This window comes from Electrophorus electricus, chromosome 5 (assembly GCF_041902795.1).
Source record: "Electrophorus electricus isolate QZ-2024a chromosome 5, ASM4190279v1, whole genome shotgun sequence".
In the NCBI taxonomy this organism is placed as follows: domain Eukaryota; kingdom Metazoa; phylum Chordata; class Actinopteri; order Gymnotiformes; family Gymnotidae; genus Electrophorus; species Electrophorus electricus.
This window is the reverse complement of record NC_137501.1, coordinates 25,741,066-25,767,807: the sequence shown is the minus strand read 5'-3', so window position 1 is coordinate 25,767,807 and position 26,742 is coordinate 25,741,066. Positions and strand designations below refer to the sequence as shown.

General features: G+C 48.2%; 2 protein-coding genes across 17 annotated transcripts; both read left to right on the top strand.

Moving 5' to 3' along the window:
* Positions 1 to 621: 621 nt before the first annotated feature.
* zgc:172136 (FERM domain-containing protein 6) lies at positions 622 to 13,521 on the top strand. Of its 10 annotated transcripts, none has more exons than XM_081714569.1 (15): positions 622 to 1,094; positions 1,753 to 2,531; positions 3,406 to 3,941; positions 4,139 to 4,229; positions 5,547 to 5,626; positions 6,008 to 6,084; positions 7,213 to 7,408; positions 8,116 to 8,271; positions 9,042 to 9,107; positions 9,555 to 9,623; positions 9,942 to 10,116; positions 10,428 to 10,721; positions 11,350 to 11,481; positions 11,776 to 11,964; positions 12,478 to 13,521. In XM_081714569.1, exons 3-15 carry the CDS (start codon positions 3,864 to 3,866, stop codon positions 12,600 to 12,602), a joined length of 1,728 nt encoding a protein of 575 aa, XP_081570695.1. In that variant the 5' UTR covers positions 622 to 1,094; positions 1,753 to 2,531; positions 3,406 to 3,863; the 3' UTR covers positions 12,603 to 13,521. The 10 variants fall into 10 exon arrangements, with proteins under 10 accessions (XP_081570695.1, XP_081570698.1, XP_081570694.1 ...); XM_081714572.1 differs by having other exon boundaries at positions 622 to 2,531; positions 3,406 to 3,546; positions 3,694 to 3,941; XM_081714568.1 differs by having other exon boundaries at positions 622 to 2,531; positions 3,406 to 3,571; positions 3,694 to 3,941.
* Positions 13,522 to 13,658: 137 nt separating this feature from the next.
* Positions 13,659 to 26,610, top strand: tarbp1 (TAR (HIV-1) RNA binding protein 1). 7 transcript variants are annotated; one of them, XM_081714565.1, is made up of 29 exons: positions 13,659 to 14,728; positions 14,832 to 14,929; positions 15,087 to 15,156; positions 15,508 to 15,656; positions 16,177 to 16,229; positions 16,417 to 16,514; positions 16,713 to 16,848; positions 17,229 to 17,325; positions 17,555 to 17,644; positions 17,757 to 17,889; positions 18,266 to 18,502; positions 18,642 to 18,739; positions 18,852 to 19,010; positions 19,204 to 19,427; positions 19,530 to 19,764; positions 20,048 to 20,236; positions 20,319 to 20,512; positions 20,682 to 20,753; positions 20,863 to 20,983; positions 21,180 to 21,290; positions 21,385 to 21,537; positions 21,645 to 21,731; positions 22,167 to 22,387; positions 22,509 to 22,590; positions 22,687 to 22,858; positions 22,968 to 23,147; positions 23,942 to 24,066; positions 24,455 to 24,591; positions 26,136 to 26,610. In XM_081714565.1, exons 1-29 carry the CDS (start codon positions 13,789 to 13,791, stop codon positions 26,296 to 26,298), a joined length of 4,824 nt encoding a protein of 1,607 aa, XP_081570691.1. In that variant the 5' UTR covers positions 13,659 to 13,788; the 3' UTR covers positions 26,299 to 26,610. The 7 variants fall into 7 exon arrangements, with proteins under 7 accessions (XP_081570691.1, XP_035386152.1, XP_035386151.1 ...); XM_035530259.2 differs by having other exon boundaries at positions 18,263 to 18,502; XM_035530258.2 differs by having other exon boundaries at positions 15,505 to 15,656; positions 18,263 to 18,502.
* The last annotated feature ends 132 nt before the right edge of the window (positions 26,611 to 26,742 follow it).

The window sequence follows — 26,742 nt, the reverse complement described above, 5'->3', positions numbered from 1 at the left end:
TAATGATTCTCAATTCTAACAGTCACTGCATCTGAGTTGCAATTGGCTCCCAGACACAGACGGTTGACAAGATGTAGCATGTATGAGGTGTACTGTTGTATCTGTATTTAAAAAAAAAAAACTCTTCAGTTGACAAGTTGAGAAATAAAGTGTGTGTGTGTGTGTGTGTGTGTGTGGTGGGGGTGAAATGGAAGGCTAACCTAATCTCAGATCAGAACATTCTCATGGAGCTAATCTACTGCCCCTAGATTAGGCTGGGTCAGAGGAGGCAGACAAGTTACCATCTGTTTCCCCCCAAAATTGCTTCCTAAGACAATGAAGTATCAGATCTGTGTAAACACTACCACTATTAACGTTTGTTGGATTTTATGTTTTCTATCAAGAAGCAGTAGTTTATGAGATTATTATCATAGTTTACGTGTGGGGTAAATTTTCGCTTTTCCTCCCTGTGCATTCGAGTTATTTCTCTCTCAAGCTCCCACGTGTATTCCCACTTACTAGACCGTAATCATTTGCTGACACAGTTCAGATGCTGGTATGAAAACTCCCCTACTGGTTGAAAAACAATTATGAGTCAGTCGGTTACACAAAGAGTTGAAACACAGAAGTTTGTAGGGAATGCCGTAACAAAATAAAAAAGAGAGAAAAAGATCCTTCACTTCGTGATAAAATCGTAGTAAGAAGAAATGAACTGTAATTTTTTTAGGACACCGGTGGGTGTGAGAATTCTACCTGTTGTCTCCCAGTTCAATCGCTGAACAGGATTTGTACATATTCATGACCAGGGGGAGGAACCTTTGATGTTGCTGGATTACACTAGCCGTTTATATAGTGTGGAGTATCGACGTCTTTCTTTTGACAGCTACGTGAGTTTATGAGACGATACGTGAACCTACATGATTTCCTGACTTTATCGTAATATAGAATACTGAATATCCATAAATGTAACGCCCCTTTATGTAGTTTATTTCGTACGGTCCAATGGGCCGTTTTCGGTGCGTTACACTTCGACTGCTGCGTTTCCCTCCTGTGCTTATATTAGAGCTACCTGCGGAATATACACATAATCAACTTTGCAGTATTTTCTTAATCCGGTGAGTGCAAATTCGTTTCCTGTAAGATAATTAATTAACACTGGCAAACTACGCGATGTCGTGAAGACGGAAAAGAACTCTGAAGTTGCACGCAAGCGTAAGGGGGTGTGCAGAAGGTGGCTGGTGCGCACGGTAACGTGTGGAAGTATGCGTGAAGTAAGTCAGTCCAGTGTGTGTAATGGTGTTCAGTAGACCAGCCGCAAACCCTCCAGCACCTCCAGAGTCACGACTAGCCTGTGCTTGTCCAGTGACCTTGTTCTGACTGGTGTTTCCAGACCGGTCAAACAGTCTGGTCTGTTTTGATGAGCTATCGCCTTTGCCTTGAATACATGTTTATCCGTCTGCTACGCACTTGGTGGCAGAGGAATTAACCTATTTTGCGTGTCGTTTCATAGAAATGTATATATTTTCTTTACCCACAACGCTTTTCTGATCATAAATACTTTTATTTTAATATGTAAAGCCTCCAGGTAAATTAGTTATTTGGAAAGCAGCTTTGTTTACATTTAATGTTACAATAGTCTGTGTTCACAACACAAACGAATACATTTTCTTTACAAAATTTTCAGACATTCGGGGCATTATTTTGTTATCTCGAGGTTTTTCCTTGAAATAGGTTAATTCCTCAGTACCATGCATGTTTTTTTTTCATCCACAGTAACAGGATATTCAGAGTAAGACAGGTGGCATATTTCTATCTGCAGTCCCTGGGCAGGTAAAACATATGACTAATACTAAAAATGTAGTAAATACGATATAACTTACAAAGACGATACAATAAATACAATCGCTCATAATGTGAGCGATAGGATTAGGTTAAGGCACAGAACAGATCAGTCCTCGTGTACCGTGAGGCACCTACTTACACTACACGATTCTGACCCTCTTGCATGCTGAAATATTTCAAATGTTTTTTGAAGGCAGTGGATATAAGCATCGATAGAACTGACATTGTTAACAGTGTGGATGTACAGGTCCTTTGTTTCTTCAAGGTTTGCTCTCTTAGCTCTCTTTCAAGAATAGTTAACTGCAGAAACTCTAGCAGAAATTAGATGAGTATGGGAAAAAAACACATTTTGCCTCATTCTCAGACGCATTATTAATTTGGAATTGAAGGAGAAACATCTCTTCCACGAAAAGCCGCGTAAAACACATCCCTACTTCACAGTATTCAAGATCCAGTATTGTCCTGCCAACTTAGTTGCTTGGAATTTGTCTTAGTGAGCTCGGTGTGGAGAAGCTTCGACAGGACACAGTAGACCGTTTACATGGACTACACACTAATACATGATGATCAAGGACAATAAACTGGACTATATACAATAAAAAATCCTAAACTGTGCTTGGTGAAGAGACATCTGATCCCATGGCCTTCATCTTTTCCAAGTTCCATCTTCTGAAATCCCTTCTGAGTGGCAAGATGTCTGAGGTTACACGGTGGGTTATTTGCCTACACTTATTATTAGACTGTTCAGTGAGTGATTTAGTTCATGTTTTGGATTGGAAAATTGGACTGAACCATTTTTGACTAATCTTTTAACAAAGACTACTTAAAGAAGTAAACATTTTAGCTTCTGTGTTTACTTTCAAGAAATTAGCATGGGTGTACAAAGCTTTGCAGTGTCAGTAGGACGGAAAATAGACACAGATGCCTTCCAGGAAGAGAAATCAAAGAAGAAGAATTAGAAGAAGAAGAAGAAAAAAAAGAAGAATCAATTTGTGACACTGTAGTTTGTTCCAAAAACGGTCACGCTAATGGTCTAACGACACAAAACTGCTTTTCAGTAGACCATATGGTGAATTGTCACAGCACAAGGCAAGTCTCAGTGGAGATCAGACAGGCAAGCTGCTTTCCTTAATATGGCTAATTGATTAAACTGAGAGACGTCTCCATCAATCACGCTGGCCCTGTACCGGTCCGTGCTTTGCCCCTACCGTGGAGACTCAGGCTCTCAGGTACTCCTCCTTTCATATCTCTGTGTCTTTGGACTGCTTCTGCTGAAGAGAGATGTGTGGAGCAGGCCTCCGGGTTTCCCCCCACACCCCCCCAACTGTGCTGTGCGAGGGTTGTTCTGCATTGTGTTAGGGGCCTGGCTGATTGCAGGGTATCTGCAAGGAATCTGCAGGGTGTCTGCAGTCACCAATGAAAGGCAACCTCTTCCACCACAGTCCTGTCTTTCCTTCTTCGGAAGAACCAAATAACTTGCATTATTTTTTTTCCCTGAATATTTGGAATAGGGCTGTGAATCGACAGTCAGGATGAGCAAAGCATCGAATAATGTGAGGAAAGTCCTCCTTGTGTTTTTCTTAGATGGGCTTATCTGATCTGGCTGACACTCTTGCCTGTGTTGGTGAAACAGAGCAGGTCGGCGCCACAGACGGTCCTCAGACGTTCAGGCCTTTGGCGTAACGTGCTCAGGTCCATCTCAAAACCGACGTGACCATCCCTTTGGTTCGTGCTTGAACCAAACGTGCCGGTTTGTCCCACGAGCGAGGCGCACGAGGCCTCATGCACTCCTGATGTGTTTTAAGGACGTCCTGGTTCCAGTGATTTTTGTTTTTGTTTGTTTTCTTCTTTTGGGTGTCGTTGCATGTGAAGGAAATGAAGCGGACCGGTGGACAGAACGGCTTCAAGAGGAACCGAGCGTGAAGACAGGACGGGCGTGGTTTGCGTGTGCACGTGCGTGTGAGGCCGAGGTCATGCTTGTGAGACAGTGTGAGAGGAAAAACTGAATGAGTGAATAAGTGAATGAGTGAGTGAGTGATATCATGTCTGTCTCGGCCAAACACGAAAGGACAGTGTGCGTCTTCCTCCCCACCAAAGAGACACTGGACATCACTGTAGGGGTGAGCATTCACTGTCTTCTTGTCCTTAAAACATGTCCCAATTTAATTCACTCTGGCTGTGATCTAGATTCCCCTTTAGGCTAAGATTCTTATTCGCATAGTGAGGCGCTGATTGCAGTTTAAATGGTGGAGCGCTGTTTTGTTTTTTTCTTGCCAAAAATAAAACACCAACTTCCTGTTACCTCTGTTGTCTCCAGCTGAAGGCCACAGGACAAGAGGTGCTGAAGTGTGTGTCAGTGCTTCTCGGTGTAAAAGAACTCCACTTCTTTGGCCTGACAATGGTCAAGGGTAAGGTGCCATCCGAGCCGGATTCTGTCTGCGAGTTTTCCAGACATGGATTAATGAAGATACTTTGAATGCTATTTTTGCTAACAAAGACTTTATAGAAGCAAGTTAGCATTATGCAAATGAGAAAAGGTCTGCTTCAATCATAGTAAGAAGTATTAGCATTGTTTATCTTAAACCTAAAGCTTAACTAAACTAAAATTCTTGAACTAAAATATGTGGGATTCGCAATAGCTGCTTTATTAAATGGCTCCAACTCTGCATAAATTTGTCTAATATATAAATATATATCATACTAATTTTTGGTATGTTACACTGCCTCTCAGACATATATTCACATATGCATATGCTCTCAATCTTACGCTTAGTAGCCAAAATCTGGGATTAGCAAAATACGTTCAAGGGGGTAGAACTTTTGTTTCCAGGAAGGTTTGAATGGAAGGGTTAATCTTCGAAGTTGTAGGCTCTGTTGTTCCATTTGACTTTTGTAATACTGGTTGACTGTAAATCTATTGCTTCTGCCCCCTGAACACAATGTCAGATCATCTCCGTCTCTCTCTATCACTCTCTGGCTTTCTCTCACACACACACACACACACACACACACACACACACTATACCTCCCCTTTCTATCTCATCCTCCCCATTTCACCTATTTTTGGGTTTGTTTTCTTACTACCCCCCCCCCCCCACACACACACACACATTCCACCTTTCTCCTCCTTTAAATACATTCATCCTGTGTTGCTCACCTGTTGCACAAGACCTCTTTTGTTTTTGCGGAGCGGGGGTCCGGTGACCAGCAAGGTCGGAATTCCAGCTATATTGGCTTCATTAACTCCGGCATGCGTGTGGGCATTCCACAACAAAGAAACAGGAAGGCTGGCAGCCAGACAGAGTGAGGGAGTGCGAGTGGGGTGTCCGTACGGGTAGAAAGACAAGAGATGAGCTTTTAGAGGGGTCACAGCCTTCTATTGATTGCTGACCTGTGAGAGAATGGGAGAGAGTTTTGGTGGGGGGTGGTTGTAGTAGGTAGAGAATGAATGATGAAGATGTCAGGGAGCGAGAGGAGTGAATCTGGCGCCTAACGACTTAAACCCGAAGACAGAGTGATGGCCCAGTATTGACGAAGTGAGGACTTGCACGTGCGCTCGTGCGCACGCGGCCTGGCGCCTCTTCCCCGTTGCCGTCACGGCTCTAATTGAGGCCTTTGTCGATCAGATTTCACGCTTGACTTAACCCCGCCTTTGTCTGCTGTGTGAAAAGTATTTGTTTCGTTTCCTGTCACCCCCCCCCCCGCCCCCGCTCGGCACCGCTCAGACAACGAGCACATGTTTCTGGACCTGGACGAGAAACTGGCCAAGTACTTCCCCAAGGAATGGAAGCGGGATTCAGAAAAGGTGTGTGCAGTGTCCAGAGCATCTAAGCATCTTTTACATAACATATGTATCATATATCACGGTTGGCTCTAGTCGTGTTGCATCCATAATGGGTTTAGTTCCAGATTCTACGTGTGCTTTGGATTTAAACTCGGATATAACAAAAAGGAAGATACTGCCGCTAATTACATGCTGTAAAAAATCCAATCTGGCTGTGACTTCTGAAACTTTCAGTTACTCTAGTCACCAGGTAATCCTATTACTCACTGGAGTGCCAGTCAATAGGGCAGTTACACTATATGAACAAAATAATAACTGGTTGACCAGTGACCTATGAGAGTGAGCGCATAATCAGGGGGCTGCCATGGTAACCTAGATCCCCCTGTTATGGCTCAACTGCAGGGGTCCCGGAAGAGGTGGCTACCCCCGCTTCTTTGTCTCAAAGTGCAGTACTACGTGGAGAATGGAAGGCTGATCCGGTGAGTTTGCTTCAGATTCCAAACCTGCAAATAAAAAGTCTGCAAGATGTTAATGGTCGCGACATTATGAATTTTTTTTTTTTTTTTGGGCATGTCTGTCACGTCACCATTTGAGAGCACACCTTTCGGCACAATTGTTTTCATGACACAGGTTTTTCCTGGGAAAGCAACATTTCATCCAACTTAAAGCCAAATGTCTGTGGCTGGCTTCTCAGCTGTGCCCTGGGTTTGAACCGTTGTTATACTATGTAAAAGATACAGTCTATATAAATGTTTTATTTGAATCATAAGACACACCCATACCCACACACCCACACGCTTGAGCTTTCTTCTACGGGTAACGTCAGAAATCCACTCTTCGAAAATGAAAGTGATGCTGTTTGCCATATCACAACTTAAAAATATCTAAATATATATATGCCTTACTGGTGGTTGGAAAACATATGAAGACATTGACAGCATTTCCTAGCTAGGAGGACAGCAATTACTCGTCAGAGTATTTATCATTTACTGGAAACCATGAACTTACTGTCCCAGGAGTCTCCTTTGTCAGCGGGTCACGCTCTAATCCCATCTAATTAAACCGTAGTCGTGCAGATTATGCTGCAGCATGGCTACCAACCCTGCAGCAAAGCCACGGTAAGGGATTAAGCTCGAACAGGTTATACACCAGGTGACGGGAATTAAAACGAAAGCGACGGCACGGCAGCGATCCGATTACGCACGGCGGACTTTGTGATCCTGAATGAGCAAAAACACTAGTGCACCCAAGTGACTGTCTTCAAAGTGATCCAGTCCAAAGCTGTTGAATATATATTACATTGCGCCTATTTTTGGAAGGCAGCAGAATGCATGCCCTGCCTGAGAGGATCCCTGTCCAATAATCCAACATTAAGACAGAACATGACTTTCAAGTTGCCTAAGCCTTTTCTCTAGAATAAATTGCGTTTATCTACTAGAAAGCTATTAAAGAACTAATCTTAAAGTGTCAGTTGATAAGGATCAGTACATGCAATACAAATACTTGTGAACATGGAAGGACGCAGCATGTTTGTATCCTTTACATGTGCTGCTGGGATCTGGGAGAGTTTTGGGCTCTCTTTCTCTCTCTCCTCGTCTCCACCATAGTGAGCAGAAGGTAAGGAGGCTCTACTACGCTGACCTGAGAGAGCGAGTGCTGAGATCGGAGTGCAGGCAGCAGGAGGTGGTCTACTTCCAGCTCGCAGGCTACGCCCTCCAGGCCGACCGGGGAGACCACACTCCGGAAGCCCTCGGACCTCGAGGTGCCTCTTACTTCCAACCCAAGGACTACTTTCCTCCCTGGGTAAGTCCTCCTTCCCAGGGTGCTGTCCCATGTCATTATGATAAGAGACATTAGTATTCTAAACTGTTATAAGTGAGACATAAAGGGGCTCACATTAAACTCCACTGTATGTCTGGACATTGATGGTTTTCCTGATGGAATAGTTATTAAACATTTTTGCATTTATTAAAAGTGTATGTAAACTTCAGCCAGTGAGAACGCCTCTTCCCCTTTAAATGTTGACAGTTGCCGTGACAATTGTTGATCCAGTAGGTTTAGGTATTTGAATGTTGCCACAGGCATGTCACAGGAGAGAAGCCCCGTCTGTATGCATCTGGTTGCTTAAAATAACAATTTCACACTATGAATACAGATCCCAGACCTGTGGTGATGGGTTTTTTTGTCTGAAACACCTGACCACCACAACCCCTGGGGTAACACTGCCAAAAACAAACAAATTACAGTGATGGAGTAATAAAGTATACTTCATTGCTTCATAGCACCTATTGAAATATAAATTTATAAGACACCCAATTAAAGAAAAAATATCATAGAACGAACACTGCGTTTTGGTTTTCACCAGACTTTGTTAGTTCATAAGGGGTTTGTGGGCTTCAAATTTGCACGTTTTCACTTTTCTTCATTTTAATCGCATACGAATCACGCGCTCGTGCTGACCGCGGACCGTCTGCCTGTCCTCGTCCTGCGGGCTGGCATGGTGGGGACAGATCGTGGCCAAGCGTGGCGTGGAGTACCTGCTGCGTCACGCTCCCGAGGTCCACAGGGAGCTGTGGGGGCTGACCTCGCGGGACGCCACCCTCCTCTTCATCAGGGATGCCTGCTGCCTGGAAGATGTGCCCCTCACGCTCTACAGACTCCAGAAGGTCAGGGGTCACGGCGGGGAGGCGAAAGCATGCTGAACTGGGGAATGTGATAGGCAGGCCGCTGAGAGCATTTTCATCAAAGCCCAGGGGTCAGAGAGGTCAGAGGGTCATAAGCAGTTTATAGGTTCTTGACCTGTTTCTGGTATGTAAAGATTACTATTTCAAGTATGTAAAGAATCAGGTATGTACCTGAAGCTAGTAATTACATTTTAGGTCTATATCTACCAACCCACACATACACTCACAAATGCATAAATGGTTTATACCCACAGCTGCATATTAATACATACTTAATTTAGATGTATTCGGAGAACTGCATCTATAGTACCTTATTTGATTGGCTCATGCACCATATGGCCTATGTGTGTTTGAAATCTGTGTCCGAGCAGTGCTTAAGGTGATTAGGTTCACTTGTGGCGGTCACACTCAACACATCGATACGTTATTGTCAGCAAGTGGAGTAGGTTTGCTCGTCCAGCAAGGCCTCCAGAGAAACGCTACGGGCAACCGTTAGTGTTTCTGCAGAAAACCAGAGGCAGTAATCGAAAGAGTGAGGTACTGGAGTGCACTAGATTAACAAGGTCATTTATAGGAAGCGTATATTTATTCAGTGTGGGACTGTAAGCACATGATGTACTTAACTCCCCCATCTATGTTGGAGTGCAAATCTGAGTAATGCTGTTCCTTTTGCTCCAAAGGCCTGCTGTAATCGAGTGGCATTCCCTAATTCTCTTGTATCTTAAACATTCCTCATTTTGTTATTAATGCAGAACAAGAGAGATGAGAGTGGTTCAGTCCTCCTGGGACTCACCCTTCGAGGAATGCACATTTATCAGGTGTGTGTGTGTGTGTGTGTGTGTGTGTGTATCATCCCATGAGTCAGAGCAGGGCTGCATTTCTTTTTCTCACCATGTGTCAGAGCTCATCAGGGTAATACATTTCCCAACAGACCACTTCGGAATGCACAAATTGAACAGGCTTAGACCAGGATTTGGGATACATTCCTTTCCTCTGATCCAACTGAACTCTGACAAAAGAGCCTGGATCTGGATTACACTGAGAGCCCTGTGTGTAACCACTTCACCAGCCCAGTGCACTCTGGGATACGTTCACCACCCCAAAAACCAGAAAGCATGTCCTATTTGTTTTACCAGTCTGACAGAGTTTGGAAAAGGGGGCGAAACACCGACACATTGTTGTGAACTTGTGAATTCTCTCAAATATTTTTTTTTTTGTGCATAGGGGCTGCTGAAAACTGACCCTCTCCGTGTTTGATCACTTAGGAGATGAACAACGTGCGAGAGTTGGTTTACGACTTCCCCTGGTCTAACGTGGGACGACTCACCTTTCTGGTACTTTTACATTTCTTCTCTCGGCTCTTTCAACAGGCTCCGTCTTCATGACGATGGCCTTGCCATGTGATCGTCTCGTGTGTCAGTCAGGCGATCGCGGCTGTCGCTTGTCGTCCAAGGCTGCTTTGACATGTCACTCATGCTCATAATTAGACAAAAGTAAATGTAGACAGTAGCTAGAGGACAACCTTTGACACGTTAGCTGTCGCGTAGCCGTATCGTTTGCCCCAATCCGTAGCGAAGCTAGCACGAAAGAGAAAGGGTTGGGTGTCTTAGGTTCTTCGGTGGTTTCATTTCGTTTGGGTTGCTCGGTCCCAGGGCAAGAGGTTCGAGATCCAGCCCGACGGCCTGCCCTCGGCCAGGAAGCTGGTGTACCACACAGGCACGGCCTTCCGCTCACGCCACCTCCTCCTCCACTTGAGCGGAAGCCACCGCCTTCACCTCAGCCTGCAGCCTGCCCTCAGATACCTGCGTCAGCTCGAGGAGGCCGAAGGTGAGGCCACACTTTCAGGGCTACTCCGCTTTGGGTGCCGAGTCCCGTGAAAGGACGGTGGGTCAGTTTGACCGACGAAACCCCAACACGGGTAATAAAAAGTGAAGGGTGATTACCATCAGTAAGGATAAAGCTATTTACGGCGCTAACCGCTGCACACGAAGCGACGTTTGCGGTTTCGGTCAACACAGGATGCGCGTTGCTCTAAAATGAACGACCTCGCCCAACGTCTCCCAACAGCTTCGCGTCCATTTCCATTTTCGCGACGGCATAGCTCCGAACGACTAGGGCTCTCCCTCGCTCCTTTCCAGAGAAGAAGAGGTACCGCGAGTCCTACATCAGCGACGACGCGGAGCCGGAGACGCCGCGCTGCGACGACGGCGGCGGCCTGCGCCTTTCCGGCCACTCCACCTGTAGCTCCGGCATCGAGGCCGACGGCCAGCGGGGCGGCATCGCCGCGGAGATGACCCCCGGGGGAGAAGCCTTGGCCTTGAGGCGGGCCGAGAAGTCGTCCGGCTCGACCGCCAGCCGCGGTTCCTCCCACACGTCCGGCGTCGACACGGGCAGCAAGGCCCACAACGAGGAAGATGAGTGGGCGAAGGAAGGTGAGCTCCAGTGTCCAACGTGTCCTTGCTCGGTTATGATGCCCCGTGTATCTTTTATTTAATCCATGACCAGCCACTGAATTTGTATTTATTTCTGAAAATCACAGTTTCTGCTTTAATAGTATAAACTGTCACCGATGGCAATAAACCATCTTGTACATATTACGTATACTATGTACATATACGTTATCAGGATTTTTTTTTTTTTTTTTTTTTACATATTTCCTGTAGGTCGAAGAGATGAATGTTGCTTTTAGTAGTGCTTCTTACTTAAGCCTTTCTTGCAGTTGTAAATTATTGCAATTCTGTTTAAACGACAAATAATTAATTAAGAATAGTTTAGACATAACCTTCACTAATGCGATAGCAGCAGTTATCCCTGCTATTGGCACACCTCTGCAGTGTTTACTGGGCTATTAGTCATCTGTTAGTAAGATGCTTAATATTAGTGTGGTTAATAATTATTAAGTTGAGAGTTATCATGCAAAGTGGTAATGTTAACACTTGAGCACAACTTTCTAAACTATCCATGAAGAGTGCCAGTTCATGAGAGAGCCCAAAAGCACATTAAACAGTTATTACCATAAATAATAGTTGTCCTACGTATGACTTTGCTTTAATATCCTAGAAGTGCCGGAGCACATTAACGAACCCGGAGAAGTTTCTGTGGATGATCCTGAGGAAATGCTGCAATTGGCTGAGCTCCTAGAGGGTGTGTCTGTGGACAGCCCCTCCCTCAACTCAGATGTGAGCTCAACAGGTAAGAAGACCTGGGTGCTTTTCAGCTAGTGGTCTTCATTGTAAAGTGTAGTAATGGTTGTGGATTACGTATAAGAAAGGTGCACTCTACCACCTTGTGGTAAGGTCATATCATTACAGGTTGACTTCGCACCAAGAACATGCTCTATTCTTCATGACATGAAATCAAAGGTTCAATTAATTTGATAAAAATAAACACTTGTACACAGAATGACCCAGAAATATATAAATATAAGTATCCTCCTGTATTGTTACATGTACAGGCCTCATTGGAATATATTGTGTTGCCTTGCAGCCAAACATGTCAACCTCGGTCAGGTGACTGATGGTCGGGTCAAAACCAGGGACTGGGACCCCGTAGAGCAGGTCAGACTCCAGCACATCCTACTCTGCTGGAGTCCAGCACATCTGCTGGACCACCCTTTGATGCCACATCTTTTTGTCTCCAAAATATTTTCATATTTGTTTTCATATATATCAATAAGTAAGAATAAGTTTGGCTGACACACACACACACACACACACACACACACACACACACACACACAATGTGGATTCAGAATGTATTCAGACACAGACAGCTGTACTTGATGCACACTTTATTGTGTTGTGCATTGGATTGTAACCGTCTGCAGTTTACAGACAATCACAATCCAATCTGATGGAGTTTAGAGTATGCCATGATGGAGAGAAACTGCATAGGTTTCCAGGTGTGCGGCGCTTGTAGAGACGTATCCAAGACTTGCAGCTCTAATTGCTGCCAGAGGGGATCCTACAAACTATGGAATAAATGATCTCCTTTTGTGAATAAGAGATTTCAGTTTTTGATTTTTAATTAATATTCAAAACTCAAAACCAGTTTTCAAAACATAATGAATTCAAAGTAAAATCCACAGCTTATTAAAGTAAATGGGTCTGAATACTTTGATAGCACTGCTGTGTGTGAGCGCGTGCGTGCGTGTAAATCTCCCTTCCCTAACATGCCTCATCTTTGTAGGTTCTGAAATGGAGGTCCCATGGTTTGACCGAGGGGCACGACCTGAGTTTGGACGGCATGCACCATGCGGGTCCTGCTCGTATGCTGAGCACGTCTGGGGTCCTGCATGCCCCGGGCTGTACTGAGGCGGTCTCTGACCCAGCGAAGCCCTCCTTTTACGGGCGACGCTCCTCGAACTGCCTGGCCCTGGACCTGCTGGGGGAAGAACAGCTTCTGGAGCTCCTACTGTGATAACCGACCAAACCGCCGTCACCTCGGCGCGCACGGCCGCCGTCTTCAACGTGGAGGCAAGGCGGGATTTGGGGGAGGGGCCGAGCTGTCAACACATCTGCGGAGACGCCCTGTCTTTGGCACATCGGCACTCGGGCGTACCTTATAGAGGCAACAGCTGCTGGAATTCTTCGAAATGTTCTTTCTGAACTGGCTGCTCTTTCAGTTTGCCTTGGGCAGAAACTGAATTTCACGGCAGTTTGTTTTATGTTCGGTCAGACAGCTGGGAGCTGTAGAAAGCGCCCCATTGAGTTCAGCTGGGTTGTCTGTTTCCAGCCAGTGCATGATATACCATGGAATCCAAGCATGACTGAAAATGGGAAATGTTTCATACAGGACCTTTGCTGACAGCCTAATTTGACCTTAGTTGACACATATACAGGATCTTTTTGAAGAACCACTGCATTTCTGTTTTTTAATGTGAATGTAGGTTACATTTTCACATATACAAGCTGTAATGTTTTATGTTTGTTTTTGTTTCTACGGCATGCTTCATGTTTTATTTTTTAAGTCATAATCTGTGAATCTGTATAAAAATTAGTTGAATGAAATGTGAATACGGACCCAGCGGGCTGGTCGTTTCACTGTACACACTTCTCTGAATTAGTTTTTTCAGCTCAGGGTTGGGTGGGGCGGTTTAGAGAAGCCCACGCAGGCACGCGCAAAAGACGCCTTTACACGAGCTGGAAATCGAATCCGGTGAGGCTGCATTGGCTCATTGAAAGGAAAGACATCGTGCATTATAAAAAGCGAGAATAAAAGCATTTAGTCTAACGTACTTTGTGATCGTCATTTATTATTATTATTATTATTTTATTATTTTTTTTATTATTATTAATTTTTTTTTACAGTCGCGTTATTTGCCCAAGTATTACAACAATCTCGGGGGTTTATTAGGCTTTGTGACGTCACCGCCTCTCGCGCCCATGCGCGAGTTATCCACGTGGTGTGTCCGGATGTCAGCTGCCGGTGAGCGGAGGAGCAGCGTGAATGGCTAACTGTGCTAATTGACTCTTGCAGAAGTTCAGCAACGACTCGACCATGACTTCGCTTTTGTTAAGCGTTTTGCTGTCGCAATGCCGTGACATCGAAAACGTCTTAGACGCGCTGTGTTGGCCTGGTTCCTCGTGGCCCGAGATAGAAAAGGTTGAATCCCTTTCCACATTGATCGGGGAGCTTGTTAAAAAATCTGACTCCAACGTCGAGGATTTTAAAGACTCGGAGACAAAGGAACGTTTCCTTTGCAAAGTGCAGTCTGTTCTCTGGGGTCAGTGCGTGCCCCTTTTAAAAATGATCTCCAACGCGAAGGGAGACGACGCGCAAAACGGCAAGAACGAGCAGATGCTCAGCGCCGCGTGCGGACTTCTCGGAGCGTGCCTGAGCGCGAGCCAAACGGACCCGCTGGAGAAAATGGCGAGCCTAGTTTTGCCCGCGTTAACCGGCTCAGGTAGCCGCGACCGAAGTACCGACACGGACCAGCTCGATATCGATACTGCCACTGAAGTCGTGGTTGTCCTGCTCTCGGCTCCTGCGCGAAACGCAGCCCTCACCGTAAAGGCGCTGTGTTGCACGCTCGCAAGCGTCAAGGAGCTCTCGGACGCTCGGGTCTCGAAAATAATCGTGCGTGTCTGGTTTGCGTGTCTTAAATCGTCCACCGAGGAGACACGCGGGGACGTTCTCCGTCGCGCATGGGAAGATCTACTGAGCTGGCACGATCGCGACTGTACAGAGGCGGTGACGGCACGCGTGTTGCTGTGCCTGACCGCGATCTCGGACTTCCTCTTCCCTCCAGATCAGCAACGTTTAAGAGATCATCATCAAATACTGCCCGACCCACGAACATCTCAGCCTTTCTTTAGAGTCGTCCAGGCCGGATTGACGCACCGAGACAGCGTGGCACGCAAACGGGCTCTCTACCTGTTGAAAAAATGCGTCTCGTTGTCAGAATCGGTGAATACAAGCGTTTGTATGTGTCAGCCAGGTACATCAGAGGTTTTCTGTACGTTCAGTCGAGTTGTTTTTCTGCTCTAAAAGCTTGTTTTTATATTCCATGTGAACTGGAAACATACCTTGATTCCCTGCAGATGATGTTTTGTTCAGATGGACACCAGACCAAAGGCTAGTGTTCCAAGAGTTTTGGGGGAATTATGCTCTGGTATTGGAGACTCTTGAAGAAAACCAGGTATACCATAGAAAACACTCAGTTTTGTTGAAATTCGTGATTTTATTCCTTTTTTTGTGTGTGTGTGTGACTCCTCTTTTATGCACGACTGTGACTGCCTTGGTCGTGTTCGCCTCTAGTAGAATAATGTGTGATCTCGAATCATTTCAACTACCAGCTCCACGTGGTCCGGCCCGTGCTCCGCCGGCTTGACGCCCTCACCGAGGCCGCAGCAACTGATGGTGAAGGTGCGTGGCGTTCCCCTCGATCAGTCGAAAGATTTGGGGAGTTCAAATTCCAGTTCTGCCATGCTGCCACTGTTGGGCACTTGAGCAAGGGACTTAACCCTCTCAGCTCCAGGGGCTCCGTACAATGGCTGACCCTGCGCTCTGACCCTGTGTTCTGACCCCAGCTCACAAAGAAGTTGGCATATGCCAAATGAAACGTGTAATTGTACTGTACGCATGTGTATATGTATATATGACCAAATAAAGACATTCCATCTGGCCTAGATCTTTAATCTTCTGCACTTTAAGTCAACCTGTCCAGCCCTTCCATTTTACATCACTAACGCCTGTGCCTCTCTCGCTGTCCAGCAGGGGGCGCGCTGGTCCATTCGTCCTGGTTGCTGTGTGTCTATCAGCGCATGTTCCACAGTGAGAATAAAGCGGTGATGAAAGACGGGGTGAACCACCTGCTGGGGCTGCGGCTCCTTCGGTGTCCCGCCTTTGCCTTGTCCGTATCCAAGGTGACCGTACTGCGCTGTTGATGACTTTCCAAAGTGGGCGTGGTCAAATGTACTGCCGTCACACACATGGTTTTGGAGTAGGTGCAAATGCTTGGAGCATTCCCGTGGAACACCAGGGCCTTCAGTTAGTCTGTTGTGTGTATATGGGTATTGCGTATGCATTTATGTTTGTACAGTTTCATTACATGAAATTAATATAATCACGTACCTTAATATTGCCCAGCTTGAGCTGTGCTGTTTTAAATAACTCATTTAAAATCATAATATATTCCCTTAGAGGGCTCACATACAAATATCCCACGATTACGGCAAGAAGATTCAATTATCAATACATGGTGTTTGCAGAGGCTTGAAATGTACAGTATTGGCTATAAATAATGGTTCATGTTCCTGAACCAGTTGCCCTTTATTAACACGCTTCTTGCACTCGGTGCCTTGACTGAATCAACAAATTTGATTGTGAGACGTCTATAGTGTGGCTTGCAATCCTGTACTGACGTTTATGTGCTTTGGCTGTCAGTTTGTTGTAGGTCCCTTCATGGATGTTCTTGCGGAGATCTCGCTGTATCACAGGTGTGTCTACTGTTTATGATGTCAAAACTGACTGGCTTTTGCTAGGCCCTATAATGCATTTAATCATTATTAAACCACTAAGGAAACGGTCACTTTAGGCGAATGTGAGGCGTGAAAAATAAATGTGCCTCCCTCTTTAAATGGTGCTGTGATCTCAGTTCCAGAATGACCTCTGGTGTCTGCACAGGTCACCAGGGCAAGCCATTGGGGACTGTCCAGAGCTGGGCCTGAAACTGCAGAACTTCATGGTGACCTTCTTCAGCAGTTTGCCCAAGGAGAACCAAGGTACGGCCGGCCATGCCTCGCTGCAGCCTAGTTTCCCAGTGGCCCACTTTAGGGGGGTCTGTGACTGCAACCCTGATATCCCCTAATTTATGTTGTGGGGTTCTCCAGTAAACGGAGGTCAGAAAGTGTCGAGGTGCAGGTTGATGGTCTTCCCCGACTCAGGGAGGCGTCGGTGGGCGTCCGGCGTTCTCATTTCAGGGTCCGTCTTGCTGCAGCTCCTAAGGCGCCTGGCCTCTCCGCACTGGTGTGCCGTTCCCCTGTTCTTCCTATCCCGGGCCCTGTCCCACCTGTCCCCCCGTCCGCTTCTCAACGCAGACGGCCTGCACGTGCTGAGGTATCTTTACATCCGTGGTTCGCCTGCTGCTTTTGTTCCGAAGGAACATCCATGCCCGACGGGGACAGTCTGAGAGTTATGTGAAATTGTGACTCCGTTAGGTACGTGATGGCCCTTAAGGTTAAATAACATCACACCAAAAACATCCCAGGTACCAGACTCAAAGACCAGCTGTCCATACACAGGCATTCAGTTGCCATGTTACCTCAACCGTTGCGACAGACTTGCCGTTGGCTATCGAGTTAAAAACTTTTATCTGCTCTCAGCGGCCTGATTGCTGTGGCGTTATCCACTAAGTGACATCAGTGCACACAGCCGTGGAGAGTCGTGTTGCATTGGGTTATGTAATGGCCGTGGCTTCTGCATTTGTTTGACTTTAGAGAGGTTCTGAGATGCACCATAATCACACACCAGGTGCTGCTGAGAGGAGCTACCCAGTGCTTTCTGCTCCACACTGCCATCTGCTTGACTGATGTGGTATGACCGCTTATTTTAAACCCGCTTTATACGAATTCATCCTATTAAATAAGTCAATGCGTTAATGAAGCCTGTGCTAAAACATGGCCCAGTTTAATTGTGCAATTGCAGTACAGTTGATTTTCTTTGCATTGTAAGCCTATGCAAGACTTAATCAATATTATTAATCTTTTAATACTTAATCGATATCACTGCTCTCTGAATGTAGCTGCATGTTTATTGTTCGCAGTCAGAGGTGTCTCTGGAGGAAGTCTTCGCTTTTCTGGCACACTTCCGAGCCGATGAGTCCCTTCGTCGAGACACGACACTTTGGAGCGAGGTAACGGAAGGAGATAATGCTTAAAGGGGGCGGGGCTGCGCAAAATGGTCCACATGGCCCACGTAGCTTAGCGCTTAGCATGACCCATGTCATGCCTGTGACCTTCTTCCAGCTCCGTGATTGGTTACATGCTAACGAGGCCCGGTTTCGGCCAATTGGGGTTTGTGCTGGCACCACGCCCCAGAGGGTCTCCGTGTACAGCTCGGAGTGTTTGAGGGCCTTCCTCACGGTACCAGCAAGCTCAGGTGAGACCTGGGGACAGCAGTACTTGGGTTCACGCTTATGTTCTGTATACCTAATTAAGTCTTATTTTGAGGATCAGTATACATTCAGCTTATGACCATTGTACTAATCACCTTAAAATATGTCATACAATGTTATTATACCTAATGTTATAATGTACTATTATGATGATTATAAAAAATACTGTTACTGATGGATTGAAGTAATAAATTGCTCCCATTTTTTCTACAAAATAAGGAATGACAATCTTACTTTAAGAGATCAGTTACTGTTACGTACGATTTAAGCGTCCTTTTACATAAACTACGTTGTATATATTTATATAAATATATATTTATAATATCACATTTCTGAAACGCAGCTTGTCGCCCCCAGCAGATGAGGCGGAGGTCATCCCGCCGGCGGGCGAGGCCGAGGTGGCAGCCTGCGCCCTGCTCCTCTCGGCCGACGCGGACGGCGACGGCCTGGAACAGCTGCTGCGCCCCCTGCTGGACGTCCTGCGCCGGCTCGCCACCAGCGCCTACCTGCCGCCGCGCAAGGCCGACAGGAGCCTGCAGGTGGCGCTGCGGCTCCTGCAGCTGCTGGGGCCGAGCGCCGAGAGGCGCGGGGAGAGCGGTGCGTGCGCCGGCTCCCAGGGGCTGGACGAACGGAGGTCGGGTTTTTTTTGGAGGGGAGTTTTATTCAGATTTTTTGTTTATTTATTTTTTATTTTCTGTTCCTTTGGGTTTTTTTTTTTTTTTTTTGTGGTTTCTAGAAGACAAGGTAGCTGTTGCCGTGAGAAGACTGCTGTTGAGCGTGGTGGAGCCAGTACAAGAGTTCATACTAAGAAGACTGAATGGGGATCTTAAGGAGGTGGGCACTGTGTGTATACACACACACACACACACACACACACACACACACACACACATAAAAGCAGCCACACAGGTGTGTGTTTGAACTGTGATCGTTTTCTCTTTTGTAGCTGCGCGATTTGGACAGGGCTGCCCTGTACCACTCTGTCTTAGGGGAGCTGGTGAAGACCTACTGCAGTCTTCCGGGTTACCTGTCAAACCTGCAGAACAACTATGTGTCCAGACTCACCGGGAACTGCCTGAGGATTCTGAATGCACCTTCCGAGCAGGTAGCAACGTTCACCTGTCTTCTGCAGTGGACGGTTTTGACTTTTGAGCCGAGCATTGTGGGATTCCCCAACAAGTTTACGTGACTGCCTGCTTCCGGATGTTGCCAGCGTCATGTTCACTGATGTGATTCGGATGTCGTGTGTTCACGTGTGCGCGTGTGCGTGCGTGACCTTATGCACTTTTGTTTTCCAGAATTCATCCTTTGCAGGGCAGGTGCAGAAGGCTGTCGCCATGACGACGTTGGCCCTGCTGTGCGAACTGGGCGAGCAAAGTTTGTTTGAGCCACAGTCCGAGGCCACGAGGTCCCTCTGTTCGCTCTGGACCTACTTCCACTCGTCTCCTTCCTCCTCATCCTCACCCCCGTGCCTTACGCAGACCTTACAGAAGCCTTCATCATCCACAATCTCGGCAGTCGGGTTCGTTCGGCTAAGGGTCCGGTGTTGTGCGTTATCAGCTCTGCCCCGCCCCCGGGTGTTTTAGTTAGCAGCTCCCTGACCTTTTTGCGGTTGCCTCCACAGCGGTCCAGATGACAGCCCCCTGTTGCTTAGGGACTGGGGCAGGTTGGCGGCCCGCTTCGTCCGGGACCAGTGGGTGTGCCTGAGCTTCCTCCACAGGTGCGGCATGGTGCCCGTGGAGAGGGCCGGACCACTCTGGAATGTCGCCTCCCTCGCTGCAGCCACTGATGCCCTGACCCTGTTGCCGGGCTGCCTGGCGCTGCCCGCGCTGGACTTCATACGGGTGGTTTTGCCGCAGGTCAGGACCGCGGGGCGGAGTGGGCACCTTGGGTCGCTTGGCCTTCTACCCACTTTCTGTAGGGGTCGAGGGGCAGATTAATAACCCACAATGTGAATGTGTTTGGTAGTATGTGGGATGGGTTTCTTTTTCTTTCTCTCTCTCTCTAGCATTTTCCCGCTTGAAGAATTTCCTGAGAATTTCATAGCTTTGTGGGTTCGTGCTGACTTCCACGATGGCAGTCCTTTACTAGCTTTCATTTTTTTAAAAACTCTTTTCATTGTTTTTCGGGCTCGGCCACTAGGTGGTGCCACACGAGGAGGCCCTGTGCGCGGAGGCGGTGGCCGCTTCCTGGCGGCTGGTGCAGGCGTCGAGCACCAACTCGCACGACTTCTGGCCGGCGCTGCGGGCCTTTGTGTGCCTGACATTCCAGCGTCCCATCCTGGAACTGACGGAGGCCCAGAGCCCCGAGCTGGTGCCCCGCGTACGGCAGGTGAGCCAAGCAGGCGGTGGGCGCGGCGGGCGCGGGCGCTTCCGCCAGGCGCGGCCCTGAGGCGGCTCTCTCCTCTCCGCAGGTCACGGGCGAGCTGCTGCAGATGGCACAACTGAAGTCAGGCGTGCTGAACGAGCTGATCCGGCACTGCGGCCACACCTGGCTGCCCTCGGGACCGGACCCCCTTGCCGACCCCGCTCTCGGGGGCGCCCTCAACCACCTGGACTTGCTGACGGAGGCGTGCGTCTACGGGCCGGTCTTCCGGAGAGATCAACGGTAACGGCCTTCGGGCTCGGGCTCAGAGCCGGCCGTGGGTAACTCGGTCGTTGAGCTCGCCCGACTTAAAGGCTCTTTCGGCGTTTGTGTTGATGAAGGACTCTGGGGCTTCCAGCCGTCCGCTGTGCCGGACGGCGTTGGGCTAATCGACAGGATCTTCTCCTCGTAGAACCGTGCGGGAGGTTCAGACGTACGTGGAGCAGCTCGGGGAGGAGTGCGCAGCCAACGCGGTGATCGGCAGGTCAGAGGTCGTTACCCGTGCCCCGTGGGCGCCCGAACCTGCTTTGCTTTTCCGATCGGTGGGGGTGGTCCCACCCATGTTGACGTGTGTGCCCGCCTCTCGCCTGCAGCGCTACCAGAGACGACCAGTACCCGCGCCTGTGCGCGCTGGCCCTGCTGTGCAGACTGGACGTGAGCGACACCCTGCAGCACAGCCTGATGGAGCAGCTGGCAGAGCGGCTGCTGGGCAAGGTGGCGGGTGGGGGTGTGGGTGGGGGTGTGGGTGGGGTAGGGCTAGGCAAAATGAAGACATGTGCATGTGTGATGGGTATGTTTTGATTTAGATACTCAATGCATGATCTCAAATGTATTCTCTCTCTCTCTCTCTCTCTCTCTCTCGCTCTCTCTCTCTTTCTCTCTGCTGTACTTTTTAATCGCGCTTGGTCAGGACGAGGAGATTTCAAAGTCAAAAGTGCGCTACTATAGCAACTCCATACAGCACAGAGTAAAGAACCGCGTGTGGCAGACACTGCTGGTACTGCTGCCCAAACTGAGGCTGGTGAGCGCGCACACCACACACACACACACACACACACACACACACACACACACACCACACTGTGAATGTTCTTCCTCGCTGTCCTTAATGCCAGGGCTTCGTGGCGGGCCGCGTGCTTCCAGCCACACTCCAGGCGGCCTCCCACGCCAACCAAGCCTCTGTAAAGTACCTGATCGAGTGGACCCTCATACTCATCCTCCATCTCTGGCCCACTCTCATCCACCGCCTCTGGGACGGCTTCAGCGCGGTGAGTGGCCCCCCCCCTCCAAACCCCCTCCGCCTCCCCCTCGGCGCCGGGAAGGGAACGAGACGCACGGAGACCAAACCTCTCTCGCCTGTCCACCCCCCCCGCAGGACCGGGAGAAGACTAAGACGAGCGTCTGCACGCTCCTGTCCGTGATGGTGCACCTGGGCGTCCTCCTCCCCCGGCTGGAGAATAAGGTAGGATCCTTCTTGACGCTAATCTGGGAGAGGCCGGTTTGATGAAGGAACTGCCACTGATGCCGGTCCACATCAGGAATCTTCGTCCGTGAGGTGCACCGAATGTGGTTTTTTTTGTTTGTTTGTTTTTTTGTTTGTTTGTTTGTTTTTTGGAGTTGTAAATGTCCTTGGGATTACCGAATCAGGAGACAGAGTTTACAGTATGGCACTATGAGCCGCTGGCCTCCTGCACGTGAAGGGTCTTATGAACCGAGGCCTTTTTGGGAAGAGAAGGCTGCGTAACTACCAACGGTCGTTCGGTTCTCGTGTTACTCGATTACTGACAACGGTGCGCAAGAGCGGCTGTTGCGGGACTGAGCGGAGGTGGGAGTCCCTGAAAAACGGCTGCATCCATGTGTCTCTCTCTCTCTCTCTCTCTCTCTCTCCACCCTGCAGGTGGAGCAGTGGCAGAAGGCGGTGGAGGTGGTCTTTCTGCGGTGTTTCAGCCATATCTTCAGCGTGCGCCTCTACGCTCTCCTGGCACTGAAGCGCCTCTGGGCCCTGGAGGCCCAGCAGGCCGCAGCTCATGACGAGGCCACCCTGGGGGCCTCCCTGGGTGGGCTCGCCACGGCTGTGCGGGCCTGCCTGCACCAGGCAGAGGTCATGCAGAGCACGGGGTGAGTATTTCGGACCACACCTGCTGCGAAAATGGAGCCGTTATATTAAGGTTCACAGAAGTTCTTGTTAACATGTGCTGTGTGTGTGTGTGCGTCCATCCACTGACTATTGACCCTTCAGCAACGCTATGAAGAACTGGTCCAGAATTCAAGAGCACTTTTTCTTCAGTGCCTTTCATCCCCTTAATGATTACAGTGTAGAGGTGAGGCCCACACACACACACACACACACACGCGTGCACCTCTGAGCAGACTGGCTGACCCAAAATCTTGGGATTGAATCCCACCCCCTTCTCCAGACGATATTCCACACGTTCCCTCGTCTGTCGGCGGTGGCGGATGACGAGTGGGTTCCCGCGTGGAAGTTCGAGAAGCTGGTAGACTTTCGCAGCGATTCCTCCCTCCCTCTGCACAACGCGGGCAGGTTACTGAGCGAACTGCAGCCCGGAGACTGGGTCCAGCAGGACCAAGGTAGCACCACCAGGGGGCGGCAGAGAGCCCTGCCAAGGAATAACACGAATTGCTTTGGCATGGCATCATGGGGTTTTGTGCGTGTATTCTGCATATGTGCGCACTGTAGGCGAGTTGGACCAGGAAGAACGCTGGGCAGACGTGCAGAAGAAGATCGCCCCCTGGAGGCTGAGCGTGCAGGAACAGGAGCCGGAGCTCGTGGCCCAGCAGAGAGCGGCGCGTCTGGGCAAGCTCACCGGCGCCCTCCTGGTGGTCGCCTCGCTTATCGACAAGCCCACGAACTTGGGAGGTATCGGCCGTCCCTTCTTGCGCGCACATGTACGGCCACGTGCGCGCACGCAAAGGCACAAACTCCTGTTCCCCGTTGAGGCGCTTTAGGAGGAGCGCAAGTTCTCGTCGTCGGAACACTGCGTTGACGCTCGCGCTTAGGTGCAAGCCCACTTTTGCCATCGCGGTTAAGAAAACGTGGCGCGCCGTTGCTAAGCTTGGTTGCTATGCTCTCCCAAACATGACAACATGGCAAATGCAGAGACGCAAACCCTTATCTAAATGTCTGGTTCAGTTGGCACGGAGACCGTGAGGGCCACAGGCCCCGCCCCCATGTTTTGTTTTGTTTTGCCACCCCAAGTTCCCTTCCTTGTATTTGTGCATAGAGTTCATTTTCATGTTTTCAGCTAACGGAAAACCATTCTGTGAATAAATATTGACTGTTAATGATAAGGTAGATTCAGGGGAGCGTATTGTCCTTGCACATTGTCAGAGCTTTTTATAGACACTGATTCTACAGACGCTGGACTCGGCGACCGTTGGCCATTATTTACCCAGGGGCAGGCCTACCTGTGTGCGCGTGCATTATCTCAGGAGTGCGGCCAATCAGATGCGAATATTCGCTTGATGAATTTGAGAGGCGCTCCGTTCAGGGTCACTGACATTCTGCAGTTTCCCCAGGGATACAGCCATGCATCCATCCATACATCCATGAATGACAAGCAAGTGAAGCATATTGGCATACATCATGCATATAGGTTTTCTCTATCTTGTTTTGTGAACATGTGAAATCAGTGATGTGTGTGTGTGTCACAGGTCTCTGTAGGACGTGTGAGATCTTTGGAGCCAGTGCTTTGGTGCTGGACAGCCTGCGTCACATCAGTGACAAACAGTTCCAAGCCCTGAGTGTGTCCTCTGAGCTATGGCTGCCTCTGCTGGAGGTAGGGGTGTGTGGGTGGGTGGGTGTGTGGGTGCAGGTGTTTTTGACAGCTTTGTGCTCTCGATCCATCATCCTGAAGCTCCGTTCTGCTCTACAGACTGCCGTTTGTCCAGTTCAAACCTGAAATTTTATTTGTCTTAATACTAGTTGTAATGCATTTCATAAAAGATCATTTAACTCTCTCAAAGCACACCTACTACTCCCAGGGTCGGCTTTGAGACTAAAGCTAGTTTTCACAGTCCGAATGGGAGGCTAACTTGCCCAAAACCAAAACCCCCTTATTGCCCGTAAATATTCCGAGCTTCCGCTCTCCCTACTCTGTCGAAGGTGACCGTCTCCGCGCTTATACAGCGTTGCTTAGTGTACGGGGGGGTCTCTGCCCATTTCAGGTGAAGCCCATGGAGCTGGTAGATTTCCTGCAGTTGAAGAAGAAGGATGGGTACTGCATAGTCGGAGTGGAGCAGACAGCCAACAGCGAGAGTCTCCAAGACTACAGGTTCCCAGAGAGGACCCTCCTGTTGTTGGGGTAAGGGCACTAACACATTCTCCAGCAAGTCACCATCTGAGCAAAGTGTTTGCGACAAGTTGGTGATCTTGTTTTTAAGGCTGCGTAATAATTGTTTAGAGAGCGAGTGATGTGAAGGTAGGTAGACACACACACACACACACACACAGAGAGAGCTTGGGGCTTTGTGGCAGGCTTGTGTGCGTCTCTGCGGGAGCTGACAGGGCTGTTGAATGTTTGCAGGCTAATTGACATTGCTCTCCCTGGGTGATGTCTTCACCTCTGCACGCTGCCAGAGATGGTGCAGGCCTGTCCCAGCATGCTCACGTCCTCCTCAGCAAAACCATGACACACACACACACACACGCACCCACCCACCCACCCCACCATTATACTTTACGACCTTTCCTGTTGGGGGAAAAAAAGGGCCTGTGGCATTTTTCTTGGTTCCTTGTGATCCCATAAACGAGACCACATCTGGTGCAAAGCGGTGGTGATGCAACACTTCTATGTGAAGAACTGCAAGACTCGCACAACCCTTACTAGAGCTTTACAGAAAATGAACAGAAGAAATGCAATAGGAGGTAAAGATACCATAATAAATGCCTTATGTTCACCTAGTGTGTGATGTTTGCCAACCTGAGTACATATTTTACAGAAATATGTTTCATTTAACCATTTAGAGGGTCCTTAGGAGCTTAGATTGCAGTCAGCCCAGCCAGGTCAGCATAGAACCAGGTCAACCCCAACACGAGCTTTAATTTCTGATGTGAAAATCCACAACCACTACCTTCAGAGTCTCATTGCCATAGGGCTAATATACATATATAAATCAGCCCTAGGGCCATGAAACTGTGAAGGTCGCCATGGTGGATTTTCACATCAGAAATTGGATCCGTTTCATCTTCGTGTTAAAATGGACTTAACTGGATATCGGAACTGACTCTTGGTTGCTTTGTTTCTAAAAGCAATTTTGGTGTCTTACTCTGTTCATGAAAGTCTGTGGGAGAGTTTTTTGTGTTGAATCTTATTTTAGAATCACTTATTTCAGAGAAAAACCCAGTTTTAAAATGCTGACTGTTTCTTTTAAATGTCAACTAATACGTTAATACTACATTCTTTGTCCTCAAGGGTATCTGGTTCTCTGATCATTTAGGACCATGGATGATATCATTTGACACTTAATCTCTAATCTGGTGTTTTATGGTGCACTATTCTGACTGTGTGTGTTCGCTCATTGCTGTGTTTATTTTTGATGCATAATTTGCTGCAGTGGGAAAAAGACATCTGTAGATTTTAGCTCAGCATCAGTCCAAAACAATGTTTTATTACGGCTTGTTATCTACTTAATTTAACAGCTGTGCTGTTCATTATTATCTTAAAACCGGCTTGGCTTTCCTGAACCGTTTGCAGCTGTAGACGTTTAATGAATGTTAACCCCAGCTTGCCTGGGCCTGCAACCTTTTTTGTGTGTGCATCGCATTCACTTTGGCTTCCCTTTTGAATGCATTGACTTAATCTAGGTCGACGAGCCCATTTAAACCCCCCCCAATCCATTCCAACAGGAACGAGCGAGAAGGTATCCCGGCCCGCCTGCTGCAGCTGCTGGACGCGTGCGTGGAAATCCCGCAGCGGGGAGTCACGCGCTCGCTCAACGTGCACGTGAGCGCCGCCTTGCTGGTGTGGGAGTACACCAAGCAACACGCGCCTTCTGGCCGCGGCGCCTGACTGTGTTTGGGCTTTCAGACGTGAGCGGTGCCAGCACCGAATGTGGAACTAATGCAGCAGGCATGCTCTAGCGAGAGACTGGGTGCATTCTGTACCGTCTTAAACTGTTTCTGCTAAAACTGTTAACTTTCTCCTCCAAAATGGCTTTGCGCAGAGACTATCTGCCATCCCCCGTAAAATTCGCATGAAGTGAAACTTATAAACTATAATATACAAAATGACGTTTTTCCTTTACAATTTGGAGGTCAAGACTGAAGTGAACTGTTATTTTATCAGGCTTATTGTGACAAATAAACTTTTATATAACTATTGTATTGCTGGTGAGTTCTAAACTTATGTATGCTGATGGACTAAGTCGAAAGAGTTTTCGCAAACTGCGACCCTAAACGTGGATGTAGTTAATAGCAGAGCTTGAGTCATTACCTGTCTTGATGTGTCATTTTT